The sequence below is a fragment of the Scyliorhinus torazame genome, chromosome 1, assembly GCF_047496885.1.
Source record: "Scyliorhinus torazame isolate Kashiwa2021f chromosome 1, sScyTor2.1, whole genome shotgun sequence".
In the NCBI taxonomy this organism is placed as follows: Eukaryota; Metazoa; Chordata; class Chondrichthyes; order Carcharhiniformes; family Scyliorhinidae; genus Scyliorhinus; species Scyliorhinus torazame.
Genome location: NC_092707.1, coordinates 334864113 through 334891628, shown reverse-complemented (window position 1 = coordinate 334891628; position 27516 = coordinate 334864113). Strand labels below are relative to the sequence as shown.

Genomic DNA, 27516 nt, shown 5'->3' with positions numbered 1-27516 from the left:
GAGAATGAGCAGACTCCACACAGACAGTGACCCAAGCCGGGAATCGAACTTGGGATTCTGGAGCTGTGAAGCAACTGTGCTAACCACTATGCTACCATGCTGCCATGAGCCAGGCATATCAGCAACTCTTGCTCGAAGATAATTCAAAGGGGTGCGTGACCATAAACACACACAAAGGGCTGTTCAAGTATATGTCTGGTTTTTGACATATGCTCCAGTCCGGCGATATTCCAAAGGACGATGGACAACCTATTATCAGGCATTCCTCATGTTGCAGTCTACTTGGATGAGATTTTAATTTTGGGTAAGACGGAGGAGGAGCACAACAACCTGGATCAAGTTTTAAAAAGGCTTCCGCACTTTCTCTCAATGTCTGTGTGGATTTCCTCCGGGTGCTCCGGTTTCCTCCCACAGTCCAAAGATGTGCAGGTTAGGTGGATTGGCTATGCTAAATTGCCAAAACAGAAAATAAATAAAAAGGTTTCCAGAGGTGGGACTGCACCTGAAGCAAAGCAAGTGAATTTTTCAGGCACTGAGCGTGAGGTATCTAGGTCACAGTATCACTGCATAAGGCTCATCTCCTGTGGAAGGGAAAGTTTGAGCGATTAAGGAAGCTCCAGAGCCCAGCTTTATTAACTATTAACAGACCTGTCCAACAGTGTTGGCTCCCCTGTACCTACTTCTGCACAAAGAAACAAAATGGAAGTAAGAGTCTGCACAGAAGGTGGCTTTCAAAGATATAAAAGCGCTGCTGCAATCGAAAGATCTGTTGATCCATGTTGATCAAGTTGTACGATGCATCGCCCTATGGTGATATCTTATATATATATATATATTGGAGAGACTCGTCCAATCTTCAGTGAATGTGAAACAAATTAAGCAGTAAATGGACTGAGATCCTATTCTGTCACAAGTTAAAAGATTTCTGATGTACGAATGGCCATCTATCATAGAAGATGGTGGCCTTATGTTGAGGCACAAAGACAAGTTAAATGTGAAAGATGGTCAAGAGTGGTTGTTCCACCCTAATCTTTCGCAAGTAATGGATGAAATTATGAGGCTCATCCAGGTGCCTCTCGAGTGAAGAGACTATCTATCCAGGTCGTATGTTTGGTGGCCGAATATGGACCAGGGTTTGGAGAGCAAAGTGAAATCCTGTTCTGCACGTCAATCTAACCAGAAGATGGCGTCATTAGAACCATTACATCTTTGGAAGTGGCCTGGTCATCCTTTATCAAGATTTCTTGTGGATTTTGCAGGTCCTTTCATGTCATGGCTCACATGTTTTTATGTTTTTAGTCATCGTGAGAGCACATTCCAAGTGGTTAGAAATATACATCATAGGACGGCACAATGGCGTAGTGATTAGCGTTGCGGCCTCAGTGCGCCGAGGACCTGGATTCGATCCCAGCCCCGGGTCACTGTCCGTGTGGAGTTTGCACATTCTTCCTGGGTCTGCGGGGTCTCAGCCCCACAACCCAAAAAGATGTGCAGAGTAGGTGAATTAGCCACGCTAAATTGCCTCTTCATTGGATACTCTAAATTTATAAAAGAAATATACATCACGAGCAACATCACAGTCCCCAGCACCATAAAGATACACCAAGCCTTTGCAACTCATGGGTTACCGGATTCCCTCCTTTCTGATAATGGTACTACATTAGGGCAGCACGGTGGCACAGTGGTTAGCACCGCTGTCTCACAGTGCCAGGGACCCGGGTTCAATTCCAATCTTGGGTGACTGCCTGTGTGGAGTTTGCACTTTCTCCCCGTGTCTGCGTGGGTTTCCTCCGGGTGCTCCAGTTTCCTCCCACAGTCCAAAGATATCCAGGTTAGGTGGATTGGCCATGCTAAATTGCCCCCAAGTGTAATCTGAATTTAAAATGAATGACCCAAGTATATATGCACACATGACAGAGAAGTCCAGTTAAATAATTATTTGGAGCCACAGAATACATTCAAGTACCATTCATAGCACAACTTTTAGATCAATGGGGCTTTTGTCCCCTTCACATGTGGCCTTCAGCAAACATTCTGCTCCATTCATAGCATGCTTGAGTTTGGGATTCACAGATGATCACAAGATAGATACAGAGAACAATGGCCATTCAATCGATCAAGGCTCATCGGTGCAGTTGCACAGTATTCCACTGATTCTTAAATGATGACTTTTAGCTTTCACTGTTCTAAACGGAAATTTATTCAAAGTTGATCTTGTGTTGCGCCAAGAAAACTATCAGTAAGATGTAAGATAAAACTTTTCAACACAGTTATACGCCATGTACAAGTCACATTTGTTTGGCCAAAAGTCATAAGTTGACTTTTACACAGCTAATGATTAGAGGGATTGACGTACGTGCTTGATTTGGGCCTAAAAATGAGCATTGCAATGGAATAAAGTAAAAATGAACAACACTAAAGAATTGTTAATTCTCTAACATTTATGTATTATATAAAATTACAAATCTTGGCGTACAGGTATACAGGTCCCTAAAGGCAGCAATTCAAGTCAACAAGGTTGTTAAGAAAGCATATGGAATTCTCTCCTTCATTGGCAGAAGTATAAAATATAAAAGTTACGATATAATGTTGGAATTGCATAAAATACAGGTGAGGCCACAACTGGAATGTTGTGTGCAGTTCTGGTCGCCGCATTACAGGAAGGAAGTCTTTGCTCTGGAGCGAAAGCAGAGGAGTTTTACAAGAATGTGGTCAAGCTAGAAAAGTGATTCTACGAGGACAGATTGGATGAGTTTGGGGTTATTTTCCTTGGGACAAAGAAGGCCGAGGGGTGACTTAATTGAGGTGTACAAAATTATGAGGGGAAGAGATAGGGTGGACATGATAGACTGGCTTCCCTTGGTGGAGAATGCTAGAACCAGGGGACATAGATTCAAGGTAAGTGGCAGAAGGTGCAGAGGGGACATGTCTGACAAATCTGTTAGAGTTCATGGAGGAGGTGACAAGGATGTTAAGACACAGGAGAACCAGTGGAACCTTTGATATAGATTTCCAGAAGGCCTTTGACAAGGTGCCGCATAGGAGACTGTTAAATAAGTTAAGAGCCCATGGTGTTAAGCGTAAGATCCTGGCATGGATAGAGGATTGGCTGACTGGGAGAAGGTAGAGGGTCAGGAAAAAGGGATCTTTTACAGGATGGCAGCTGGTGACTAGTGGTGTGCCTCAGGGGTCTGTGCTGAGACCACAACTTTTCACAATATACATTAATGATCTGGAAGAAAGAACTGAAGGCACTGTTGCTAAGTTTGCAGATGATACATAGATCTGTAGAGGGACAGGTAGTATTTAGGAAGCAAGGGGGCTGCAAAAGGATTTGGGACAGGCTAGAGAGAGTGGGCAAAGTGGCAGATGGAATACAATGTGGAAAAGTGTGGGATTATGTACTTTGGAAGGAGGAATGGTGGCATACACTATTTTCCAAATGGGGACATGCTTCGGAAATCAGAAGCACAAAGGGACTTGGGAGTCCTTGTTCACGATTCTCTTAAGATTAATGTGCAGGTTCAGTAGGCAGTTAGGAAGGCAAATGCAATGTTAGCATTCATATCGAGAGGGCTAGAATACAAGACCAGGGAGGTACATCTGAGGCTGTATAATGCTCTGGTCAGACCCCATTTGGAGTATTGAGAGCAGTTTTGGGCCCCGTAACTAAGGAAGGATGTGCTGGCCTTGAGTCCAGAGGAGGTTCACAAGAATGATCCCTAGAATGAAGAGCATGTCATATGAGGAACGGTTGAGGACTCTGGATCTGTACTCGTTGGGAGTTTAGAAGGATGAGAGGGGATCTTACTGAAACTTACAGGATACTGCGAGGCCTGGATAGAGTGGATGCGGAGACGATGTTTCCACTTGTAGGAAAAATTAGAACCAGAGGACACACTCTCAGACTAAAGGGACAATCCTTTAAAACAGAGATGAGGAGGAATTTCTTCAGCCAGAGTGTGGTGAAAATGTGGAACTCTTTGCCGCAGAAGGCTGTGAAGGCCAAATCATGGAGTGCCTTTAAGACAGAGATAGATAGGTTCTTGATTAATAAGGGGATCAGAGGTTATTGGGAGAAGGCAGGAGAATGGGGATGAGAAAAATATCAGCCATGATTGAATGGCGGAGCAGACACGATGGGCCGAGTGGCCTAATTCTGTTCCTATGTCTTATGGTCTTATGAGGAAGAATATTTTTTCGCAGAGGGTAGTGGAAGTCTGGAATTCGCTGCCCAAGTTGGTGGTGGAAGCAGAGATCCTAAACTCTTTTAAAAGGAACCTGGATCTGCACCTTAAGAACATAGAACATACAGTGCAGAAGGAGGCCATTCGGCCCATCGAGTCTGCACCGGCCCACTTAAGCCCTCACTTCCACCCTATCCCCCTAACCCAATAACCCCTCCTAACCTTTTTGGACACTAAGTGCAATTTTGCATGGCCAATCCACCGAAACTGCATGTCTTTGGACTGGGGGAGGAAACCAGAGCACGGGGAGAACGTGCAGACGCCGCACAGACTGTGACCCAGCTGGGAATCAAACCTGGGACTCTGGTGCTGTGAAGCCACAGTGCTAACCACTATGCTATCTTGCTGCCCTAAGTGCTCTAAGCTACAGGTCTACGGACCGGGCGCAGGAAGGTGGGATTATAATAATAATCTTTATTGTCACAATTGGGCTTACATTAACACTGCAATGAAGTTACTGTGAAAAGCCTCTAGTCGTCACATTTCGGCACCTGTTCGGGTACACAAAGCGAGAATTCAGAATATCCAATTCACCTAACAAGCACATCTTTCGGGACCTGTGGGAGGAAACCCACGCAAACACAGGGAGAACATGCAGACTCCACGCAGACAGTGACTCAACCGAGGAGTCGTACCCGGGACCCTGCCGCTGTGAAGCAACAGTGCTAACCACTGTGCTACCGTACCGCCCATAGAAAGAGCACCTGTGTGTCGTTGGGCTGGCATGGACAAGATAGGCCGAATGCCCTCCTTCTGTGCTGTAACTTTTCTATGTTTCTATGACAAACAATAAACAAAATAACAATTTTTTTGTCACAAGTGGGCTTACATTAATACTGCAATGAAGTTACTGTGAAAATCCCCGAGTCGCCACATTCCGGCGCCTGTTCGGGTACACGGAGGGAGAATTCAGAATGTCCAAATTACCTAACAGCATGTCTTTCGGGACTTGCGGGAGGAAACCGGAGCACCCGGAGGAAATTCACGCAGACACGGGGAGAACTCGTAAACTCGACACAGACATTTCTTGCAATAACATAATCAGCATAATCAAAGGCCCCTCCCACCCAGGTTATTCTCTCTTCCATCGGGCAGAAGATACAAAAGCTTGAGAACACTCACTAACGGATTCAAAAACATCTTCTTCCCCGCTGTTACCTGACTCCTGAATGACCCTCTTATCTGCGGAACTGATCTCTCCACACATCTTCTCTACTCTGTAGCACCACACTCCGTATGCGTCACCCGATGTTTACATTGTGTATTTATCGTATGTCCTATGCTTTTCATGTATGGAACGACCTTCCTGGTCTGTACACCGAACAGTACTTTTCACCGTACCTCGGTGCAAGTGACAATAAATCTAAATCTTTAAATCTAAATCTTAGGATGATATAAATCACAAACGTTGAATAAATTTCCAACCTCAGTTCCGATTGTCTTACCCAGAAAGAGGTGGAAGAATCAAAACTAGTTAAATCTTCTTAGTACCTATAGTATCGACCCTCCCCCCCCCCCCTCCCCCTACTAAACCTCTACCCTCCCAAACTCTACCCATGCCCCTGATGCCCCCCACTCCCAAACCCCACAGTCTCCCCACATGTATACCAACCACCCTCCTGCCACCTCCCCCCCCCCCCAACACCCCAAAACAGGGCATCGGGTCAGCTTTTATGAGATTGACTTTTACACAAGTATATATGGCACATCTATAAAATTACTTATCAATCACTTTCAACACTAAATGATCCATGTTCCCGCAATCTATTTTCTCATGACATTGCTCTGATATTAGTGATCAGTCATGCGATTTTTTTAATTAAACAGCTTTCAGAACTTGACCACCTTGCTTGAGCTTGTCTCAGTGACAAGGCTCATGCACAGTGCCTTGGCGTGGTCCAAGAACGGTTTCCTCTAATTGATATTCTACTGTTTTAAGTTATTTTGTTCCACATTCAATTTGCTTTAACAGTTTCTGTACAGTGACTGAATATTTGGGTGTCAAAAGGTGCTAAAGCAGTTGGATTTTAAATTTGACCATTAACTATTATTAACTTGCTGAGATTCAATGTTATTCCCCCCCCCAAAAAAAATGACTGCTGGTAATAAGGCTATTTAAGCTTCAAACCAGAAACTGAAAGGACATCAATGACAGCTATTACCGTCATTGTTCAACAATACTTTCTTTCCTTTCTTGCAGGAAAATGCCGGACCTCCACAGTGACATAGTTGGGAAAAAAAGCTCACTTGCATGGGGAAATACCAGCACAGATCCATGACACAATCCTCCATGATGCAAAATTCCTAATGATCGTCAAAATTAATTAATGGCTGCATCTATCACCACAAGATGCATATCTTCCTGCATATCTAGTAATTAACCACAATCCATGCATAAACAAATATGCAGAAACTTAAACATACAACAGCATTAACTTTTTTCAAGATAAGTAGCAAGGATGAGACTGTGCAAAATGTTATGTAGATTAGTAACTGGAGATAGTCATATACTAGGATCAACAACAGTAATGAGGGGATAGTAAATAATTTGTATGCCTGAAATACTTTTCATATTGGAACTTTCCCATTAAAAAAATAATGATGAGAAAATCGCAGATGTATGAATAAAGGAAACGTGATCACGAAAAGCGATAGAGAGAAGGAATTAGGGAAGTGCTCAAGTCACATTATTAGGATCATGGTAATTGACATAAATTACACACTAATCAAATGCAGTCATTGCACCATTGTCAGAATACTTTGCTCCTTTGTAGAGCCAGCATAGACAACAATAGCCTCCTTCTGCGCTATTCTGTGATTACGATAACACAGTCATGCTCACTTTATTGTACATTGTGCATTTGTGGGCACTAGTTTTGCTGATTCCGGTTTTGCAGATGTTTTTTGCGCCTGAGCAAATAAGGCTTGCAAGCCATGTCAGAAGTTGCTGTCTTAATCAATGGCACTGTAGAAAGGAAACTAAGTCTTCCACTACAGATCTCCTTGCACAATCAGCATTTTAACAACTTAATTTCTTTTGAAAAAATACAAGTTTGAAAAGGGATGCGGATTTTCCAGAAATTTGAGGCTTTGGAGGTTTCCATAATGGGAGCATACATAAATGCAATGTAGATACAGTAGGAAAATTCAATTTTACAGGCATATCAAATTTCATATACTGTCAAGTCAGGAAAGAAGAATTAGGAATGTGCATTATGTAACCACAAAAAGTACATGTTAATAACATAACTCATGACGTCTCTGTTGTGTAGCAAAGCAAAGCCGTCTGGGAAGTTACTAAACAGGGTGATCAGTTACACTGCTTTGTACAAAGTGCAAGTGCCCCAGAGTAATTTGTTGAGTTAACCTCAGGCACTCAAATTCTTGGTGATCAGTTCCAAAGCACTGGTTAAGGTTCCTGGGAGTAGAAAATGGCAGTTAAAGGAAGGGGCAGAAAAAATTACTATAAAGTTTTGAAACAATAACATAAATGCAAAGAAAAAGGAAAAACTGCAATGGTGGCTTCTGTATTTGCAACTTCGTTGATTAAAGTAACTAAGAATGATTCATTATTTGTGCCTAGATTCTGTATATAGCATACTCCTTCGTAAGGACTAAAGAACATTCATAAGCAAAAATAGCATTTTGCATTTTTTTAAAAAAAATCGAACATTAAATCAAAAGTATCTGCTCACCGCTCCAGTTTCATCACGTAGTGTTGAGATTCTCCCACTCAGCAAGCTGGAACAAAAGTAGTTACTAGTGAATTAGTGTGAAGATCAGTCTTTTCTCGAATTTAAAAATAAACTGTTCAACAAGTTTGGACAATATGTACTAGTTTACACAGAGGATGAACAGTCACTGGAGGTTACAAATATAAAAATAGATCCAGGTGATTTGTATATACAAATGTTAACAAAAGCAATGGTAAGTCTTATTAGCAAAACCAAAATATGGCAAATGCTGGAAATTTGAAATAAAACAGGAAATACTGGAAAGACTGATGGTTTGGCAACATTTGTGAATGAAGAAAAAACATCACGTTTAGATCTACATTTATGACTCTTCGTCAGAGCCAACACATTCGACATCTAGAATCAGAATGAGCCTGCAAACTAATTTGTGCTGTCACTCAGACAGCCTTTTCCCATCTCCATATCACTCAACTTTGGCCGTCTCAGCTCATCTTCTACTGAAAGCCTCAACGCTGCCTTTGTTACCTCTACTAACACACTCTTGGCTGGTCTTCCACCTCCAAAGCTCTGCTGCCTGTGTCTTAACTCACAGCAAGTTCCATTCCCCAATCACCCTCGTATTCCCCGAGCTACATTGGCTCTCGGTCAAGCAACATCTTGATTTTGAAGTTCTCATCCTTGTTTTCAAATCCCTCCATGGTTTTGCCTTTCCGATCTTTGTAATTTCCTCAACCCCACAAGATATTGCACTCCTCTAATTATGGTTTCTTGTGCATTCCTAATTATAATTGCTCTGCCATCAGTTGCCATGGTCCCAAATCTGGAATTTCCTCCCTCCATCTCACTTTCTTCCTTTAAGACACTTCTTGAAACTTACTTTTTGACCAAGCTACTTTTTGACTAAGCTTTTGCTCATCTGATGTAATATCTCCTTATGTGGCTCAGTGTCATGCTTGTTTGATAGTGCTCCTCAGAGCATTTCATTACATTAAAAGTGCTATATAAATACAAATTGCAATGGTAATATCTTCTGGTTCTGATAAAGGATTATAAACCTAAATACAGGCCTAACCTAACCTTTTTCCCTTCCCTACACCTGCTGGTTTAGCGCAGTGGGCTAGTTAGCTAGTTTGTGATGCAGAACAAGGCCAGCAGCACGGGTTGAATTCCCATACCAGCTTACCCGAATAGGCGCCGGAATGTGGTGACTAGAGGCTTTTCACAGTAACTTCATACTTGACAATAAAAGGTTATTATTATTATATGCTGCCTGATCTGCTTGGCATTTCCAGCAGATTTTCCATTCCGTTAGCGTGTAATACAATTTATATTACTACAATGAACCCAGTGATGGAGCAACATAAATCTTCCAAGTAATACTGCCTACTGTGCCTGGTGAATGCCGATCAATGAGTAACTAAACAAGCCACAAAATATTATCTAACAAATGAAATTCAATGCAGACACATCATGCTGGTTAAACACTAGCGTTTAATACTAATTGGATTTTGAACCTGCTGGTGTGGGGAAAAGTGCAGGCTTTCACCCTTTGTTTAGAAGCAGAATATGAGCTGACACTGTGACAAATGTAGGGAAAGGGATTGGTTAGCTTATAAAGGGAGGAAAGTAGTACTTCTGAAAAGACTGACCAGTTACCCTTTTTCCTTACAGCAGGCATAAAGCCTGGTGCAGGCTAACGTTGTTCCTACAATTGATTTCTTTTTAATTTGAAGGGCATTCCAACTAGTATAATATTAGCCTGGTCCTTAGCAAAACAGTATTCTACCTACAAGAATTAGTTAGTTAAATTGTAAAACTAGTCCACTCTAACCACAAGAGTAGATTCCATCACTTCTGGCCAAAGTCCAGAAATATGGTTATTGCAATGGCTCAAGTTAGCCAAAGATATTTAAACATTGCAAGTTTGCAGTTACTGTTAAAAGAAGCAAATTAGGAATAGACTTGGATGTCAAGAAAGCAAAAGATTCACTGCTTTCTGTCAGTATTAAATCACATTGAATAATAATGAGGAATGTGTGGCTACTCAGTGCTGCCCTTTTCCTTTCAAACACCTTTCTTCATGATTAACTGCATCCCCCAAATTACAGAACTGCATTCCAGTAACTTTAAAGTTAGATTTGAAGGTCACTACTTTTACAGAATATTTACATGATTTTTTATTCACAAAAAGAAACATCATGAGAATAATATAACTGTCAAATGATCACCGATCACAAAAGTGCCAACAGCAAATGCTTTTCAATATTAACATAAAGCAAAATGCTGGGGATACTGGAAATCTGAAATAAAAGCAGAAATTGCTGGAAATACTCAGATCAGGCAGCATCTGTAGAGAGAGAAATAGTTCAGGTAAATCGCTTTTCAGAGGCTGTGTACTCATTCCAGATTATTTTAGGCCAGATATATCCTCACTTGACATCTAAGTTTAAATGCCATCAGTGTCTTTAGATAGTGAGTCAGGAACTGTAACTTCTTTCCCACAAGCAAAGGTCATGAAAGGCTTCATGAAAGGCCACTGAACTGAAACATTAACTCTGTTTCTCAACATTGATAATGCCTGACGTGTTGAGTATTTCCTGTATCTTTGATTTTTGCTTTTCAACATGTTGTACCTTTAAAACCTCTGATATGTTCGACCAGTTTACTTACTCAAAGTTTAACCCAGGTGTCTTTATTTACGAGATGAACAAAGGACAAAACAGGTTCACAGTTTAATGCAATTTTATTCACAATTCTATTACTCAAGAAAATAGGATGATGTGGAGATGCCGGCGTTGGACTGGGGTGAGATCAGTAAGAAATCTTACAACACTAGGTTAAAGTCCAACAGGTTTGTTTCGATGTCACTCGCTTTCGGAGCGCTGCTCCTTCCTCAGGTGAATGAAGAGGTATGTTCCAGAAACATATATATAGACAGATTCAAAGATGCCAGACAATGCTTGGAATACGAGCATTAGCAGGTGATTAAATCTTTACAGATCCAGAGATGGGGTAACCCCATTTTAAAGAGGTGTGAATTGTATCAAGCCAGGACAGTTGGTAGGATTTCGCAGGCCAGATGGTGGGGGGTGAATGTAATGCGACATGAATCCCAGGTCCCGGTTGAGGCCGCACTCATGTGTGCGGAACTTGGCTATAAGTTTCTGCTCGGCGATTCTGCGTTGTCGCGCGTTCTAAAGGCCGCCTTGGAGAACGCTTACCCGGAGATCAGAGGCTGAATGCCCTTGGCTGAAGTGTTCCCCGACTGGAAGGGAACATTCCTGCCTGGTGATTGTCGCGCGACGTCCGTTCATTCGTTGTCGCAGCGTCTGCATGGTCTCGCCACTGTACCATGCTTCGGGACATCCTTTCCTGCAGCGTATGAGGTAGAAACTTATAGCCAAGTTCCGCACACATGAGTGCGGCCTCAACCGGGACCTGGGATTCATGTCGCATTACATTCATCCCCCACCATCTGGCCTGCAAAATCCTATCAACTGTCCTGGCTTGAGACAATTCACACCTCTTTAACCTGGGGTTACCCCATCTCTGGATCTGTAAAGATTTAATCACCTGCTAATGCTCGTAATCCAAGCATTGTCTGGCATCTTTGAATCTGTCTATATATATGTTTCTGGAACATACCTCTTCATTCACCTGAGGAAGGAGCAGCGCTCCGAAAGCTAGTGACATCGAAACAAACGTGTTGGAAGAAAATAGGACTCATACTCACAGCTGAGCTTTGGGTTTTACCCACACTTAATAAAGAGGGCTGGCAGGTTTCGATCACTCGATGTTGATGTCTTCTCTGGGTTTGAAACCCAGGGCCCTTTCTTCTTGCGCTGGATGTGCCTGGGCAACTCCCAGCTTCTCTCGAGATCTGTTTGATGCTGCTTTCTTATACTGAGAAACTTGGATTGAGTCGTATGTATACGCCCACCATCGGCGATTGTCCTCACCAGACCCCACTGGTTAATGGGAAATACAGGATACTCCTGTTTATTGATGGTGGTTTAATCAAGACCCATTGTCCTCTGAAACTCCCTGTCTGACCAGTATCAGTTCATTTAGGAATCTGATGGCTTCTTTTGTCTGTTCTTCGTGCTGCTGCAAAGTTGATCACCTGTGTCTGGAAGTTTGTTACATATTCATAGACTTGGGAGTGGGTAATCAAAGTCCATATCACAATAACAGGTTTATGCTTTGACTTGAGTGCTTTTGTAGCCAGTATAGATTCCAGCCAGGTTTTCATGAGGCAGCCTCTGTTCCCGGTCCACGTGCACCCCCTCAGCCTGCCTTCAGTACCACAAACATTGTCTGTTAAAAATAACCTGTGTCTTATTTTTACTTTTTAAAAATCTGTCTAAATGTTACTTTTTCAAAAATCTGTCTAAAAATTCAAGTGTCATGCAGGTTTGTTCAGACCTGGAAAATTTCAGCTAACCAACCTTGTTCAGGTTAACAATGAAGGAACGACAACCAGTTCTGTCCCATGCTTTGGGGAAAAAAGGTTACTGATCGCGATGTGGAAACCGTATTTTATTTGTATTTCAGGCGAGGATCTTTTTGGCATAAAATAATCTGGAGAGAGCACCAGGCCTCTGATGAAAAAGCCACTGGCATGAATATTTCCAGCATTTTCTGTTTATTTTTCAGATTTCCAGCATCTGCAGTATTTTGCTCTGATCCATGCCCCTTCATACTCAGTATCTCAGGTATTGAATAACAAATGAACACTTAGATGAGACATCATGAGGTTGCTGTGACCCATGGAACTATACTGAAGTGCCTTCAAAAATGGAAGGTAAAAAATAAAATGCATCTTCGTGCAAAAGCTGAACTCCTTGAAAATCTTCAAGGCCAGGGTAACTCTAGTTGAAATAATCATTGGAATTAAATACTACCACAGATATTGCCAGACCTACTGAGTCTTTCCAACATTCACTGTTTTTACTTCAAATTTCCAGCATTCGGCTATTTTGTTTGCCTGAAAGATGAGACACTGTCCTGAAATATATTTCAATAGTATTCATTTTTTGAACAGACGACAAGGGAGGAACAGCACAAATATATGGTTAAGAATTTCTGTGTTCTTCACTTTGTTATGAAATATCTGCATTTATGTTGTATTAAATAAAATTGAGCTAAGGGGAACAGAAAAGGCAACTTTAATCAGCATCAAAATCCTTTCATACAAACATCAATAGGTTCTTTGGATACCATTCCAAATTGTACATATTTTATAAATAAGCACGGGGAAACAATAGCAACCCCCCCCCCCTCCCCCCAGCACCCCTCCCCAAACAACACACATTTTGGTCATTTCAGGCAGTTCCCTGGTTTACAGCAATGACTACAGAGCTAATCAGAGAATGTAATAGACTAAAGGCCCAATCCAAATGAATACATGTAATGTGAGCAGTCAAGGCTCTCCATATGTAAACATTTTCAACTCATTTTACATCTGGTAATTTTTAAATGGACAGTAGCTAATTAAAATGCCAATACACATTTCTAGACTTGAGCAACTGTTGATCCAATTCAACCTAATTGAGCCTAGCCAACTTATCACCTGATAAATCTATGGGGTCCATGCATAGTTTTGGGAACAGTATGATTGTGTCCCAAATATGTTTTCTCTCTTTTAAAATATTTTTAAACTGGAATGATATCCAAAGAACATAATAATGTTACCAGGTCTGATAGTTGCTTTTCCATTTACGCAGAGAATTCTTTTGCAAAATACTCTTCACAGATCTAACTTAGTGGGAATTACATTTTGAACCTGAATCTTACCTAGAGAAAAAGGAGTCTGGAATCCACATTAGTGTTTGTCTTGAGGTGCTGAATCTACAAACACAAAAAAAAGCTGCATTATTTTATAATATAGCAATAAATTGGAAGAATTCAAAATGGGCTTACCAGATTCCTCATAATGAACTGCTTAATCACAGAATACTACAGTGCAGAAGAAATAAGGAGGAGGAGGTGCAGGAGGCCTATGTGAAGATGAGGTGTGAAGTTTCAGTTGGGGCGATGGATAGTTACAAGGTAGCGAGGAAGGATCTAAAGAGAGAGCTAAGACGAGCAAGGAGGGGACATGAGAAGTATTTGGCAGGAAGGATCAAGGAAAACCCAAAAGCTTTCTATAGGTATGTCAGGAATAAGCGAATGACTAGAGAAAGAGTAGGACCAGTCAAGGACAGGGATGGGAAATTGTGTGTGGAGTCTGAAGAGATAGGTGAGATACTAAATGAATATTTTTCGTCAGTATTCACTCAGGAAAAAGATAATGTTGTGGAGGAGAATGCTGAGCCCCAGGCTAATAGAATAGATGGCATTGAGGTACGTAGGGAAGAGGTGTTGGCAATTCTGGACAGGCTTAAAATAGATAAGTCCCCAGGACCTGATGGGATTTATCCTAGGATTCTCTGGGAGGCCAGGGAAGAGATTGCTGGACCTTTGGCTTTGATTTTTATGTCATCATTGGCTACAGGAATAGTGCCAGAGGACTGGAGGACAGCAAATGTGGTCCCTTTGTTCAAAAAGGGGAGCAGAGACAACCCCGGCAACTATAGACCGGTGAGCCTCACGTCTGTAGTGGGTAAAGTCTTGGAGGGGATTATAAGAGACAAGATTTATAATCATCTAGATAGGAATAATATGATCAGAGATAGTCAGCATGGCTTTGTGAAGGGTAGGTCATGCCTCACAAACCTTATCGAGTTCTTTGAGAAGGTGACTGAACAGGTAGATGAGGGTAGAGCAGTTGATGTGGTGTATATGGATTTCAGCAAAGCGTTTGATAAGGTTCCCCACGGTAGGCTATTGCAGAAAATTACGGAGGCTGGGGATTGAGGGTGATTTAGAGATGTGGATCAGAAATTGGCTAGCTGAAAGAAGACAGAGGGTGGTGGTTGATGGGAAATGTTCAGAATGGAGTACAGTCACAAGTGGAGTACCACAAGGATCTGTTCTGGGGCCGTTGCTGTTTGTCATTTTTATCAATGACCTAGAGGAAGGCGCAGAAGGGTGGGTGAGTAAATTTGCAGACGATACTAAAGTCGGTGGTGTTGTCGATAGTGTGGAAGGATGTAGCAGGTTACAGAGGGATATAGATAAGCTGCAGAGCTGGGCTGAGAGGTGGCAAATGGAGTTTAATGTAGAGAAGTGTGAGGTGATTCACTTTGGAAGGAATAACAGGAATGCGGAATATTTGGCTAATGGTAAAGTTCTTGAAAGTGTGGATGAGCAGAGGGATCTAGGTGTCCATGTACATAGATCCCTGAAAGTTGCCACCCAGGTTGACAGGGTTGTGAAGAAGGCCTATGGAGTGTTGGCCTTTATTGGTAGAGGGATTGAGTTCCGGAGTCGGGAGGTCATGTTGCAGCTGTACAGAACTCTGGTACGGCCGCATTTGGAGTATTGCGTACAGTTCTGGTCACCGCATTATAGGAAGGACGTGGAGGCTTTGGACCGGGTGCAGAGGAGATTTACCAGGATGTTGCCTGGTATGGAGGGAAAATCTTATGAGGAAAGGCTGATGGACTTGAGGTTGTTTTCATTGGAGAGAAGAAGGTTAAGAGGAGACTTAATAGAGGCATACAAAATGATCAGGGGGTTGGATAGGGTGGATAGTGAGAGCCTTCTCCCGCGGATGGATATGGCTGGCACGAGGGGACATAGCTTTAAACTGAGGGGTAATAGATATAGGACAGAGGTCAGAGGTAGGTTCTTTATGCAAAGAGTAGTGAGGCCGTGGAATGCCCTACCTGCTACAGTAGTGAACTTGCCAACATTGAGGGCATTTATAAGTTTATTGGATAAACATATGGATGATAATGGCATAGTGTAGGTTAGATGGCTTTTGTTTCGGTGCAACATCGTGGGCCGAAGGGCCTGTACTGCGCTGTATTGTTCTATGTTCTATAAATCTTTGGCCCATCGAGTCTTCACCGACGCATGAAAGATCCTGACCTGCCCACCTAATCCCACTTGCCAGCACTTGGCCCATAGCCTTGAATGTTCTTGCATGCCTTTTCAAAGGACGTGAGGCATTCCGCCTCTACCACCCTCCCAGGCAGTGCATTCCAGTCCGTCACCACTCTCTAGGTAATAATGTTTTCCCTCATATCCCCCATAAACCACCCACCCCTCACTTTTTGTCCCCTCATAACTTGATCCTTCGACTAAGGGGAACAGGTGCTCCCTATCCACGGCCTTATAATCTTGTACATCTCAATCAGGTCACCCCTCAGTCTTCTCTGCTCCAGAGAAAACAACCTAAGCCTATCCAAACTCTCTTTATAACTTAAAATGTTCCATCCCAAGCAACATTCTTCTCTGCATCCCCTCCAGTGCAATCACATCCTTCTTATAATGAGGCGACCAGAATTGCACACAGTACTCCAACTGTGGCCTTACCAGTTATATATAGCTCCATCATGACCACCCTGCTTTTGTAATCCATGCCCCAATTGATAAAAGCGAGTGTCCCATATGCCTTTTTACCACCTTATTGACCTGCCCTTCTACCTTCAGAGATCTATGGACATATACGGCAAGGTCCCTTTGTTCTTCGGAACTTCCCAGTGTCAGACCTTTCATAGTATACTTCCTTATTAAATTACTCCTTCCAAAGTGCATCACCTCACACTTTTCAGGGTTAAATTCCATCTGCCACTTATCCTCCCATTTAACCATCCCGTCTATATCTTCCTGTAAGCCAAGACGCTCAACCTGACTGTTAACCACCCAGCCGATCTTTGTGTCATCCGCAAACTTGCTGATCCTACCCCGCTACATAGTCATCTATGTCATTTATATAAATGACTAACAATAGGGACCCAGCATGGACCCCTGTGGTATGCTACTGGTCACGGACTTCCAGGCACTAAAGCAGCCATCTATCTTCACCCTGTCTCCTACAGCTAAGCCAATTATGAATCCACCTGATCAAATCAAATCCCATGTGTATTTGCCTTCTTAATAAGTTTCCCATGTGGGACATTGTCAAAGGCTTTTCTGAAATCCATGTAACTACATCAAATGCACTACCCTCATCTATACACTTGGTTACATACTCAAAAAATTCAACCACATTTGTTGGGCATGACCTCCCTCTGACAAAGCCATGCTAACTATCCGTGATCAAACCTTGCCTCTCCAAGTGGAGATAGATTCTCTCCTTCAGAATCCCCTCCAGTAGTTTCCCCAACCACGGACGTGAATCTCACTGGTCTGTAATTCCCTGGTTTGACTCTGCAACCTTTATTAAATAGTGGGACCACCAGCTGTTCTCCAGTCCTCTTGGTACATCTCACGTGGCCAAAGAGAGGAATTAAAAATTTGGGTCAGAACCCTGACAAATCTCCTCCCTCGCCTACCATAGCAACCTGGGACCTGGAGATTTGTTCACTTTTAAGCCCTCCAATGTCACTCTCTTATGATAATTTGCTCGAGAACATCACAATCTCTCGAGTTCTATAACTACCTACTCATTCTCTTGGGTAAAGACTTAGGCTTACCGTTTTGTTTTAAGTTCCTATCAAGCGAATAATACAAATCTGGGTTTGCTTATGATCTGGCCAGGATTTGCAATCACCCATGAGGTAGAGAACAGTTGGCCACTGACCACTTATGCACAGCAAGGCTGCTGGCCCTCCGACCACCTACATTTGAGGATTACATCACAGTGTTGTAGATACACAGCTCAACGCAACAATGTTTATCATCCCAAATACCATCTGATCAACTCAACACCCCTGAGCAACATTCAGCCCCCTCACATAAGGTGAGAGACTGCAACAAGAAAACTCCTGCAGAAGGTTTACATCAACCCAAGCCAGCCACTACAAAAGGACCTTACCAATTTACCTGCTGCTCGCCGTCCGTTATGCCAAGGAATAACAGCAGAAGCCTTGTGGCAGCAGGAATGGAACCAGCAACCCACCATTAAAAACCACATCCTCATCACAACCCCACAGCCTGCTCAATTGGCTTCAACATTCAATGCCAACACTGGGCATCCTCAACAGATTTTGCACTGACCAAGGCCTCTGTGCAGCAAATTGGCACAAGTGAGAACGCAGACTTCAGTTGTGGTGCACTCCAATCAATGATTCACATCATTGAAGTCTGACCAAATTCAGTGAAGGACTCAGAGCTCCATTTAGCCACTGCAGAAGCTATTGCCTGGTTTGGGGGATTAGTACACATGCTATTTTTAAAAAGAAATTGCAGATGTGGGCACAGTCAGGGCCTGGAAATTATCCAGGCCTCAGATTTCCATCCCCGGATTGAAAATCAATCCACATGTTTCTTAATTTTAATTTTTCCCCATAATAAAATAAATAGAATGGCTAAAGATCCAGGATGCCACAGACTGCTCAAATTTATAGGCCACAGTGGCTACACTCATTCTACTCACTATATTTTTCTACATTTGAGATTATGTGCACCTATTATCATTGTACATTGTGCATGGGGAGGAGGGATGGATGGAGAAAAGGAGCAGATGCATTGTTAAAGTAGTTTTATAGGTACCTATTATAATAAAATTACCGTAATTGTCAAAGATGCCACTGATGGCCAAAACAAAGCACAAAATGGTCCACCACAATGCAAAAGTATAATTTGTAACTGATTGGTGCAGCAAGGAAATGACATAACAACATTCTCAGAAGTTGAATATCAACAGTCCTAGTCCGTAATGACTGTTATAATATGCTGGCATGTTGTGCTCACACCGATGCACAAGTTAACATTGTTGAAAATTATGTAGAACAACCTGCGGTGTAGAATCATCCAATCAACTCAGGCAAGTACACCTTGAGGAAGTAGTCTATTTTTTGGCTTCACAGTAGCTTTATTTAGTTTTAATCTTTTAATATCCTTTTGGCAGGTATAGGGCCAGAGAGCTTTGTTCCACCAAATGAGAAATGACAAACAGCCAACAGTGCAACTCAGAAATAGCAATCAAGCACTGCTTCCAGCAGCTACCAAACGATAGGACAGAACTGTATTCTAAAATTTTATATTCAGTAAACAGGATCTCAACAACATTCTGGAATGACTTGGTCGATATCCAAGACTCTTAACCACAAGGGGCTAGAAATTGAATCTCAGTTTAAACGGATATATTTTGGCAAGTGGTGAGGGAGGAGAACATCTCCCAATGGACACATTTTGGCTGCCACTGACAGTGACCCGAGGAGATGTCTAAATGCAAAATGCTATCTCCCAGCTCAAAAAAACCCATGGCATCAAGCTGGGAATAAAATAAACTGAATGCAAGGAAACCACATATAGAAAGGAAGAATAGATATATATTATACATTTTAAAGTGTTATTCACATGGCTATACATGGGAATGAATTAGGAAAAGTATCCAGACAGATTGTTTAATAGAGCAAAGGTTACATAGAGAGGGGGTTCATTGATTTAATGCAATCAATATTATGACACATTTCATGCTTGTAAGCTAGTCTTTTGCTTTGACTGTCAATTCGCTGGATAATTTGATAGAATTTTAGTTTTGGTTCTTGCTACAGTCTTTCACGCGAGTGAGATTTTAGGAAATTGGGTGCAGAAATGAGACCCCAATGTAGCAGGTAATTTAGGACTAAACAAATGGAGGGAAAAAAAACTGCTCGCACAGAGTAGGAGGGATATGCCCAAACCTGGCATGAGTTACACTGTCCCAGTCAAACCTAAACCTGTTAGTGGGAAGGCACAGGATTCACCCAAGATCTATTGTCTTTCGCGACCCTCATGTCTGGCCAGCCATTGGCCAATTAGAGAGTCTGATGGACCCTTTGTCCATCAACGGGAGGCTAGTTGCAAATCAATAGCATGGCTCTTTTCTTTGGTATAAACGGGAGTGGGTCATCAGACAGCAAGATAATGTTGATGGGTTGAAGTCTGTAAACCTCAGCAGAAAACCTTTGTTTGAGGGGCTGGCATAGCTGAGAGAGAACACGCAAGCGAGAGCGGAGGAATGCTGATTTGAACAGTTACAGGCAGAAGGCTTTGGAAATCGACTGAGAAATCCATGAAAGTTGCCACCGAGGCAGGCTTTGGAAAAAGGGTTCAGAACGAATGTCCCTAACAGAAGAAAAATTGCTTCATAATTGCAAGTATTGCAAGAGTTGAAATTTAAAAGTTTAAATATTATTTTCTTTTAACAAAGTTTGTTTATAAAAAGCCCTATTTTTTATATTATCATTCCTGAAACAAAATCAATCATTCCGCACCATCTTAAAACTTCAAAAAAGTTACGGCATCTGGCCCAGTCTCTTAACCACTGTTGAGAGTTGACCAGATATCCGTAACAAGTTCAGAATCAGAAAACCACTTTTCATTGATTTATTATTTTGTCCCTGAGGAAACAGCACTGTAGGTGTGGGAAATGGTTAAGTAAATGCAAATCTCTGGCACTCCAAACTAAACATGTGCCAGCGTAATACTGCCTGCACAGTGAGGTACAGTAGCCAGAGGGATGAGCTACTCATCAAGAAAGATCAGTGGTCCATTCCATTCCAAAAGCTACTTCTGGCACTATGGGAGAGGGATAGGAACATGGATAAATTAACAGTCTTTCTTAAAATGCTTCTTTCTTTAAGATCATTGCACTTGTTTGTACACCATATCGTTTGCGAATGTTGAGCTAGCTAATTGCACAGCTGGGCCAGCCACGCAAACAACTTAAATGTCTCAATATTTTGGGATGAGGGAAGATTATTGGCTAGTGCGAACAGATCTTACTTTTCAAATATCTTTAAGACAGAGATAGATAGGTTCTTGATTAATAAGGGGATCAAGGGTTATGGAGAGAAGGAAGGAGAATGGGGATAAGAAAAATATCAGCCATGATTGAATGGCGGAGCAGACTCAATGGGCCGAGCGGCTAATTCTGCTCTTATGTCTTATGGTCTGAATATGAAATATTAAAATAGATAAACAATCTCAAAATATGCTCTGTAACCTTAATCTAAGAAAATAAGAAATATAAACAAAAATGGAGCTGGCGGGACTTCACAGGTCAGATAGCCACGTCTGAACTGTCGATCAATATCAACACCAAATGCTTATTATTTTATTTTATTGGTTGAAGCAAAAAACATTACAAGATACTCAATGCGTTCATAAAGGGAACTTAGATGCCAAGATAAATTTAGGGAAATTACTAAAATGCTGCACTGTTATTTGAAAAATAGATAAAATTCAGTAATTATCTGAATCCCAACAAAAAAAAAATGTAGTGCCATGGGAGTGTCCCTTTAAGAAATATTTTTGACTTATCACATGGCTTCAGTAATGTCATTGTGTGGGCGGAGCTGGGCTGTGGCTCTGTGTGTTTTTACTTTCGCTTTGAGTTTTGGGTTGATTTGAACTGCACAAGATGAAAGAGGTGTCTCTCTATCTTCATTTCAAAAGCTGTTCCAGATACTTGGTAACATAAAAGAGATAATTGCTTTCTGGAAGGAATTCAAATCTGTTGTTTGAAAAAGGGAACAGAGTATCAATAACAAGTCTTAAAGACAGTGAGAATGCGGTGTGCTGGGCCACATCTTTGAAAAGGGGTTTCTGGTTTTACTTGGATTTTGTTATTGATTTGGAACAGTTAAGGGGAAATTCACTAAGAATTATACATAGATTACTGTAGCTGTGTGGGGTCTTTATGTTTGTAGTTGCTTACAATTCTTACTGTGTGTGTTTATACAAATGTTAACTAAATTCTTAGAATAAAGCTTGGGTTTTTTTAAATTAAAAGCGCCCAAGAACTCTGTTGAACACCTGAAAGGTAGGCTCTTGTGCTCATCCCATCCTAGCCAAATGCAGTAAACAGTTGTAGGTCAGGTGAACTCCATGATATACTGTGGAGTTTTCTAAAACCCTGGCCCATAACAACGGATATGTCAGTCATAGATCACAAAACAGGCCTGGAAAAAGTAATCCAGACTCAAAATTAGCTCCATTCTCTCTCTCTCTGTGATTGTCCAACGGTTTCTGTTTCAGATTCTAGCATCCACAATAATTTGCTTTTATAAAATGGGTCTGATCAGTTCATGCCTTCAGTTCAGTTCTAATCTTATCACTGTGTGTCCATTAACAACTGCAAGGAATTACGTGCTTTGTCAGCCAAGTATATTTTATTCACTACAACACAAAGATTGCCTAGTATAGCAGTCAATAAAATGTTTTGCACAGTTAAGATTTTTTAAATATGTAAATCACAGTTCTAGAAAACGTGCTGCCTAATGATCCCAGTCACTAGGATACTGGACCAAAACCCCAATATTTTAGTTTATTTTGTAAGACTGTGCGGAAAGAATGCTCCAGGAGTGACTGCATGAAAAATGGGGCTTTGGTATTTTAAAACAAAGCTTTATTATGAATACAATATTACTCTTTAACTTTGCACCCAAAAATAAGAGCTTATGATTACCCCTTAACACTACTACTCAATTCCCCACTAAACAAGAAACATACAGCTCTCAATCCATCTTAAAATCAGCATGGCCATACTTGCTTCACAGAACAGGTTTTGGCTCCTGTTAAAACCCGACTGAATATCTTCAAATAGCTGCTTCAACTGGGTTGTTTCAGCTTCTTCCTTGTCTTCAGACAACACTGCTCTGTTTTTAAAATATTATTATTCTTTTTAATCCTACTGGGAAAGAAAATTTCCTTTATTTGTGGTAAAAAAAAAACAAGGATTGCCCAATCAGACTTCGACACTTCTCCCAAAAGCCTTCTCATAAAATCTCAGCTCCATCAGCACTAACATCATCTCCCCAAGCTGAAAAACAAATTAACTTATTTCTTCCACCATACCTCTTTAAAGTAGGCTACGTTATGTTTTTTCCTCCTACGTCTACTTCATTGCAGAAAAACCAAACAAAAGTAAAAAGTAAGCTGCGTATACATTTTCCTCCTGTGTCTACTTCATTTTAGAGGTGGGATCCAGATGACTAAACTACAATCTTTGACTGGTTGGGAAAACCAATTTTTAAAAACCGGTTTCCACCCAACTAGGAGACAAACCATCAAAGTATGGGAGAGACAGTAGCTTAATGGTAATGTCACTGGACTAGTCATCCAGAGGCCTAGGGACACAGGTTCAAATCCCACTATGACAACTGGTAGAATTTAAATTCAATTAATAAACCTGGAATTGAAAAGCTAGTCTCAGTAATGGCGACCGTCATCCACTGTTGTAAAAACCTATCTGGTTCAATGTCCTTTAGGGAAGGAAATCTGTCATCTTTACTTTATCTGACCACAACAGTTAACTCTTAGAAAAGGCAAATTACTGTGGATGCTGGAAGCTGAAAGAAAAACAGAAATGTCTGGACAACCTCAGCAGGTCGGACAACATCTGTGGAGCGAACACAGAACAAACATTTCAAGTTTGGATGGCTCTTTATCAAAGCTAGAGCGACTGGAAATAGGATGAGATTTATACTGTTTGGAGGGCGGCGGGTGCATAGAGCTGTGGGGCTGGATAGAGGGCCAGCGACAGGTGATGATCGACAAATATGTTGTGAGCAAAACAAAGGAAATGTAAACGGTGGTGATAATGACTAGAAGGGCGCTGATAGAAATAAAAATGGGCTGAAGTTGGAGGAGACTGCCTTCTGAAACGGCCAAGCAAGGTTCTCACACATAAAGGCCGAAATAGGATGGGTAACAAATGCTGACCTTGTCAACGACACCCACATCCCATGGAAGAAAATAAAAAGTCCTCACATGCTAACAGAATTGGAGCAGTGATACAACATTGGTTCATTGTTTTTTTTTCCAAAGAAAATCATCACTTTAAACAGAAAAATTAGAAAACATCAAAGTTTATAGCAGTGCCCATGGCAGTGCAAGCTTTGCCAACTGGTCACAGCAGCAGTGTGTTCAGAACATGCTGTCCCAAAATTGCAATGTGTCTATTTGGCAACCTTTATTTAGATCTTCTTTCGTGGTTATGATGTATCTTTCAAGTCAAGGGAAATAGATACATTTAAGCAGCTCGTCTCATTATTGGCAACCTACAGTTTCAAAATATGTTCAGCCACATTTAAAAGTGTAAAGATCTTTATATCAAAATGTTCTACTGAACACTAAGGCAATGTTTTCAGTTACTGGAGATGACATCAAGTAACTCCGCATATATGCCGAGCTTTACAGTAGGTGCTAACTAGTACAACAGTACGGTACTTTCTAATAGGTTCAATTCGTGTTCTGAAGACAACCATGTTGGCTAATTGAGAATATAGTTGCTGCAATGTATCTAAAGTTTGCTTAAATGTTTCTTTAAAATGATTACCTTGTTTTTCTGCGCAAGGTGATGCAAGTTGAGTCACCCAATATCACCACAAAGATACTTCATAGCTAGGTGATGTGTACATATTTCTTTGATCTGCTACAATATGCCTTAGCCCCAACCTCAGAAAAGCACCCTTCTGCAACAAGGTGACATCCTTTTTACCATTTCCCACACAAACCACCCTGTAACTTCTGAGGAAGACAGCCAACGAGTGCCCAATTATACAGTGGTAGCCCATGAGGCCCGTGACTAGTTGGATTTGCTAGAGTTCCCAAATTAATTTAACATGGAATTTTTAAAGCCTGCTGTCTAACTAGACGTGAATCTGGCCTGAATGTGAAATGGTATTCCAGGATGAAAGCAGTGTCTAACTGACGCAACCAAGCTCCTGGAAAACAGGTTTTAATAATTTACTGTTGATAGCACTATGTCACGATTCAGGACACTGCACTCTCTCTCTATGCAACATGGTGATGCATCTCGCAAGAATTATGTCCCTTTAAATAAAATCTAATTTGAAACACTGTACAGTGCAGCAGTATCATACATAATTATCTAATATGAAGATGACTTGTATCAAATGAATACCAAGAGCCATCAAATAAACAACAGTGGCACTGAAACAAGATAACCTCAAGCTGATTTGATGTTCAGTTGAGTTGCTGCACTTCCCCATTTATATCAGCGAAAGATTTTTGCTTCTGTCCACGCTTCCCCATGGCACCTCACTAGTTACTTCTTTTGATACAGATAGAACTTCCTTTCCAACCCTTCTTCTTTTCCTTTATTTCAGATAATTTGAGCCCTATTTTAGGAGTACACTATGGATGAATTATCTCCTTGTGGGCCAATCCCCTATATGGTTCTGTATCAGTTTTGTTAAAATTTAAATACATAGTCATAGAATTCCCTCTATAAAGTTTGTTATCTCCTCAAAGACTCAGATTTGTCAGTTATAATCTTTGTTCCAATCAAACTGGCTCATTTCTATTCTGTTGTTCTCTAACTGGTTCATTATTTGTTCCTTCAAGATGCACATCAGCTTTCTGCCTATAATAAAAGTATTCCTTTTAGTTCAATCTTCAGGTATGAGGGTTCCCTGAAGATATCCACCAGAACTTGTTCATTCACTAACTACTTACTTCAATTTCTTGAATGCAATCAGTTGGGACCCAAATTCTTGGCTTCCTTCCTTCAATTCTTTCAGGCTGTCGCAAATGCCTCGCAATGACCATCTTCAACAAGGAAATCTGAACAATTCCCTTTCAAATTCAACAATATTGTCACCATAGAACCTTCCACACATCTCCCAAACCCAAGATCTCTTACCGCCTGGAAAGACAAGGCAGCCGTCATGCAGATAATGCATATTGTCCACTTTAACATACCATCTGCATAGCTGTACAAAATAAAATAACAAGGTACTGCACACATAAACACACAACAAAAATGAAATTGCTTGGGAATTTGAACACCACCGCCTCCAGGCTAAACGCTATCCTGACTTGGAAAATATTGCCATTCATTCATTGTTATTGGGTCAAAAACCTGGAACCACCTTCCTACTACCTTCACCGCACCACTTTAGCAGTTTAAATTTAACTGAAGACATCTCACCACAAACGTTAGGGCAATTTGGAGTGGGCAATAAATGTTGGCCTTGTCAGCAATACCCTCATCCCAATAAGTAATACATTTTTTAGGAACTTTTATTTGTCCTGTCCCTTCAAAACTATTCCTTTTGTCACAGACATTTGTCCATTTCTCTCCCCAACTGTATATAGTTATTGTGTTCAACTTATTTCTGAAGATTGGAGCGGTGTTGTTCTGCTCCTGTGGCGCTACGCTCCACAATATTGTGGTCATTAGTTGTGTGAGGATTCATAAATCAATCTATAATTCCGGCTTGTTTTTTCTTCACTGACCGCTGATGCTAACATGGTCCTTCAATGGTGAACGGGTGACATATTAGAGCAACCCTGTGAGCTCGGGGCAGAGGCAGCAGTTTGGAGCAGCACCCTTGGGAGAGCCTAGTGTCACACGTCGAGGCACCATCAAGGTTTAAATGAGGCTGTAAAGGAGAGAGGGAGAAGATGATAAACTACCGAGTGCCGCCCGGTAAAGGGCAGTCGGAGGATGCTGGTTACAGAGTTCAGTGGGAGAACAGGGCGGCAGAGTGTGCCCAGGCCGGCCCGCTGCCCGGCGGCTCCTTGTTTACCTGGTGCCGCCCACGTTGAGCTGGATGATCTCGGCCGCCGCCGCCGCCGTCAAGTTGCTGCAGCTCCCCGCCATTTTCCGCCAAGCTCGCTTTGCCCCCACCTCCCCCTCGCTCAGCCCGGCCGTCACACCGAGTGCAGCCTCGGCTCACCGCGTCGTGGCCACCACCTTCACCCCATTCTTGCTCCGCATCGCAGCCCCGACGGACAGCATCATTCCCCTCTTCGGCCCCGGGCCTGCCCTCCCTGGGCCCAGGTGCTCTCTGCAGCTGACGGCAGCCTCCCTGCGCCCCGCCCCAGGCCTCGGCTCCTCTGCCCTCCGCCTCCGCCGCCTCACAGCTCAGCAGCGCCCTCAGCCGCCCCAGCGCGCATCTACACCTTCGTCTGTGTCTGTCTCCCGCTCCATCTGGGTCCACGTTCCTCTTTCCTTCACTCTTGGGTTGATTCTGGGTCCACGTTCCTCTTTCCTTCACTCTTGGGTTGATTTTCGTCTTCCTTTCGAAACTTCACCATCATGATGCTTACGGTCACCCCTTTCCCTTCCCATCTGTAACATTTCTGTCCACCATGTGGTCGGATCCATGTGCCTGGAAGAATCTCCGCTTCATAAAACTCGTCCCTGAATATTTTGACAAAACGTCATCTGGACTCGAAACGTGAGCTCTTTTCTCTCCCTGCCAGATCTGCTGAGATTTTCCGACATTTTCTCTTTTGCTGACTATTAATGGTTATGTGGGTTCAAATCAGGAGCCTCATGATCTCGAATCGCCCCAGAACTGCCAATAAACAGGAGGAGGCTGCATGACAGGACAGGTTACAATTGACGGGAAAGATGTCAATCTGCTTTCTTCAATCAGCAGTGTTTTTGTAGGTTTTACATCGTCTTTTATCTCTTCAGTTGCCCTTGGTTCTTCTTTTGACAAGTAGAACTCTTGCCCTTCAGGGTATAAATTTTCTCTTATCAATATAAATCCGTTTTTGAACACCTCACACTGATCATCTGTTATTTTATCCATTAACTGATTTGCCCAGTTTAC

At 42.0% G+C, this 27516-nt stretch overlaps 1 protein-coding gene across 3 annotated transcripts in view; it reads right to left on the bottom strand.

Annotated features, from left to right (window-relative positions):
* Positions 1-26794, bottom strand: part of kctd3 (potassium channel tetramerization domain containing 3) — a 109302-nt gene extending 82508 nt beyond the window's left edge. Inside the window, exons 1-3 of one of the 3 annotated variants that reach the window (XM_072509126.1) lie at positions 26482-26794; positions 13739-13792; positions 7943-7988 (exon numbers count right to left, since the gene is read on the bottom strand). In XM_072509126.1, the coding sequence (XP_072365227.1) occupies positions 7943-7988; positions 13739-13792; positions 26482-26555 (174 nt within the window). In that variant the 5' untranslated portion in view covers positions 26556-26794. Of the gene's footprint in view, positions 1-7942; positions 7989-13738; positions 13812-26481 lie in introns of all 3 variants that reach the window. The other 2 variants (XM_072509135.1, XM_072509145.1) reach the window with 2 other exon arrangements.
* Between the last annotated feature and the right edge of the window lie 722 nt (positions 26795-27516).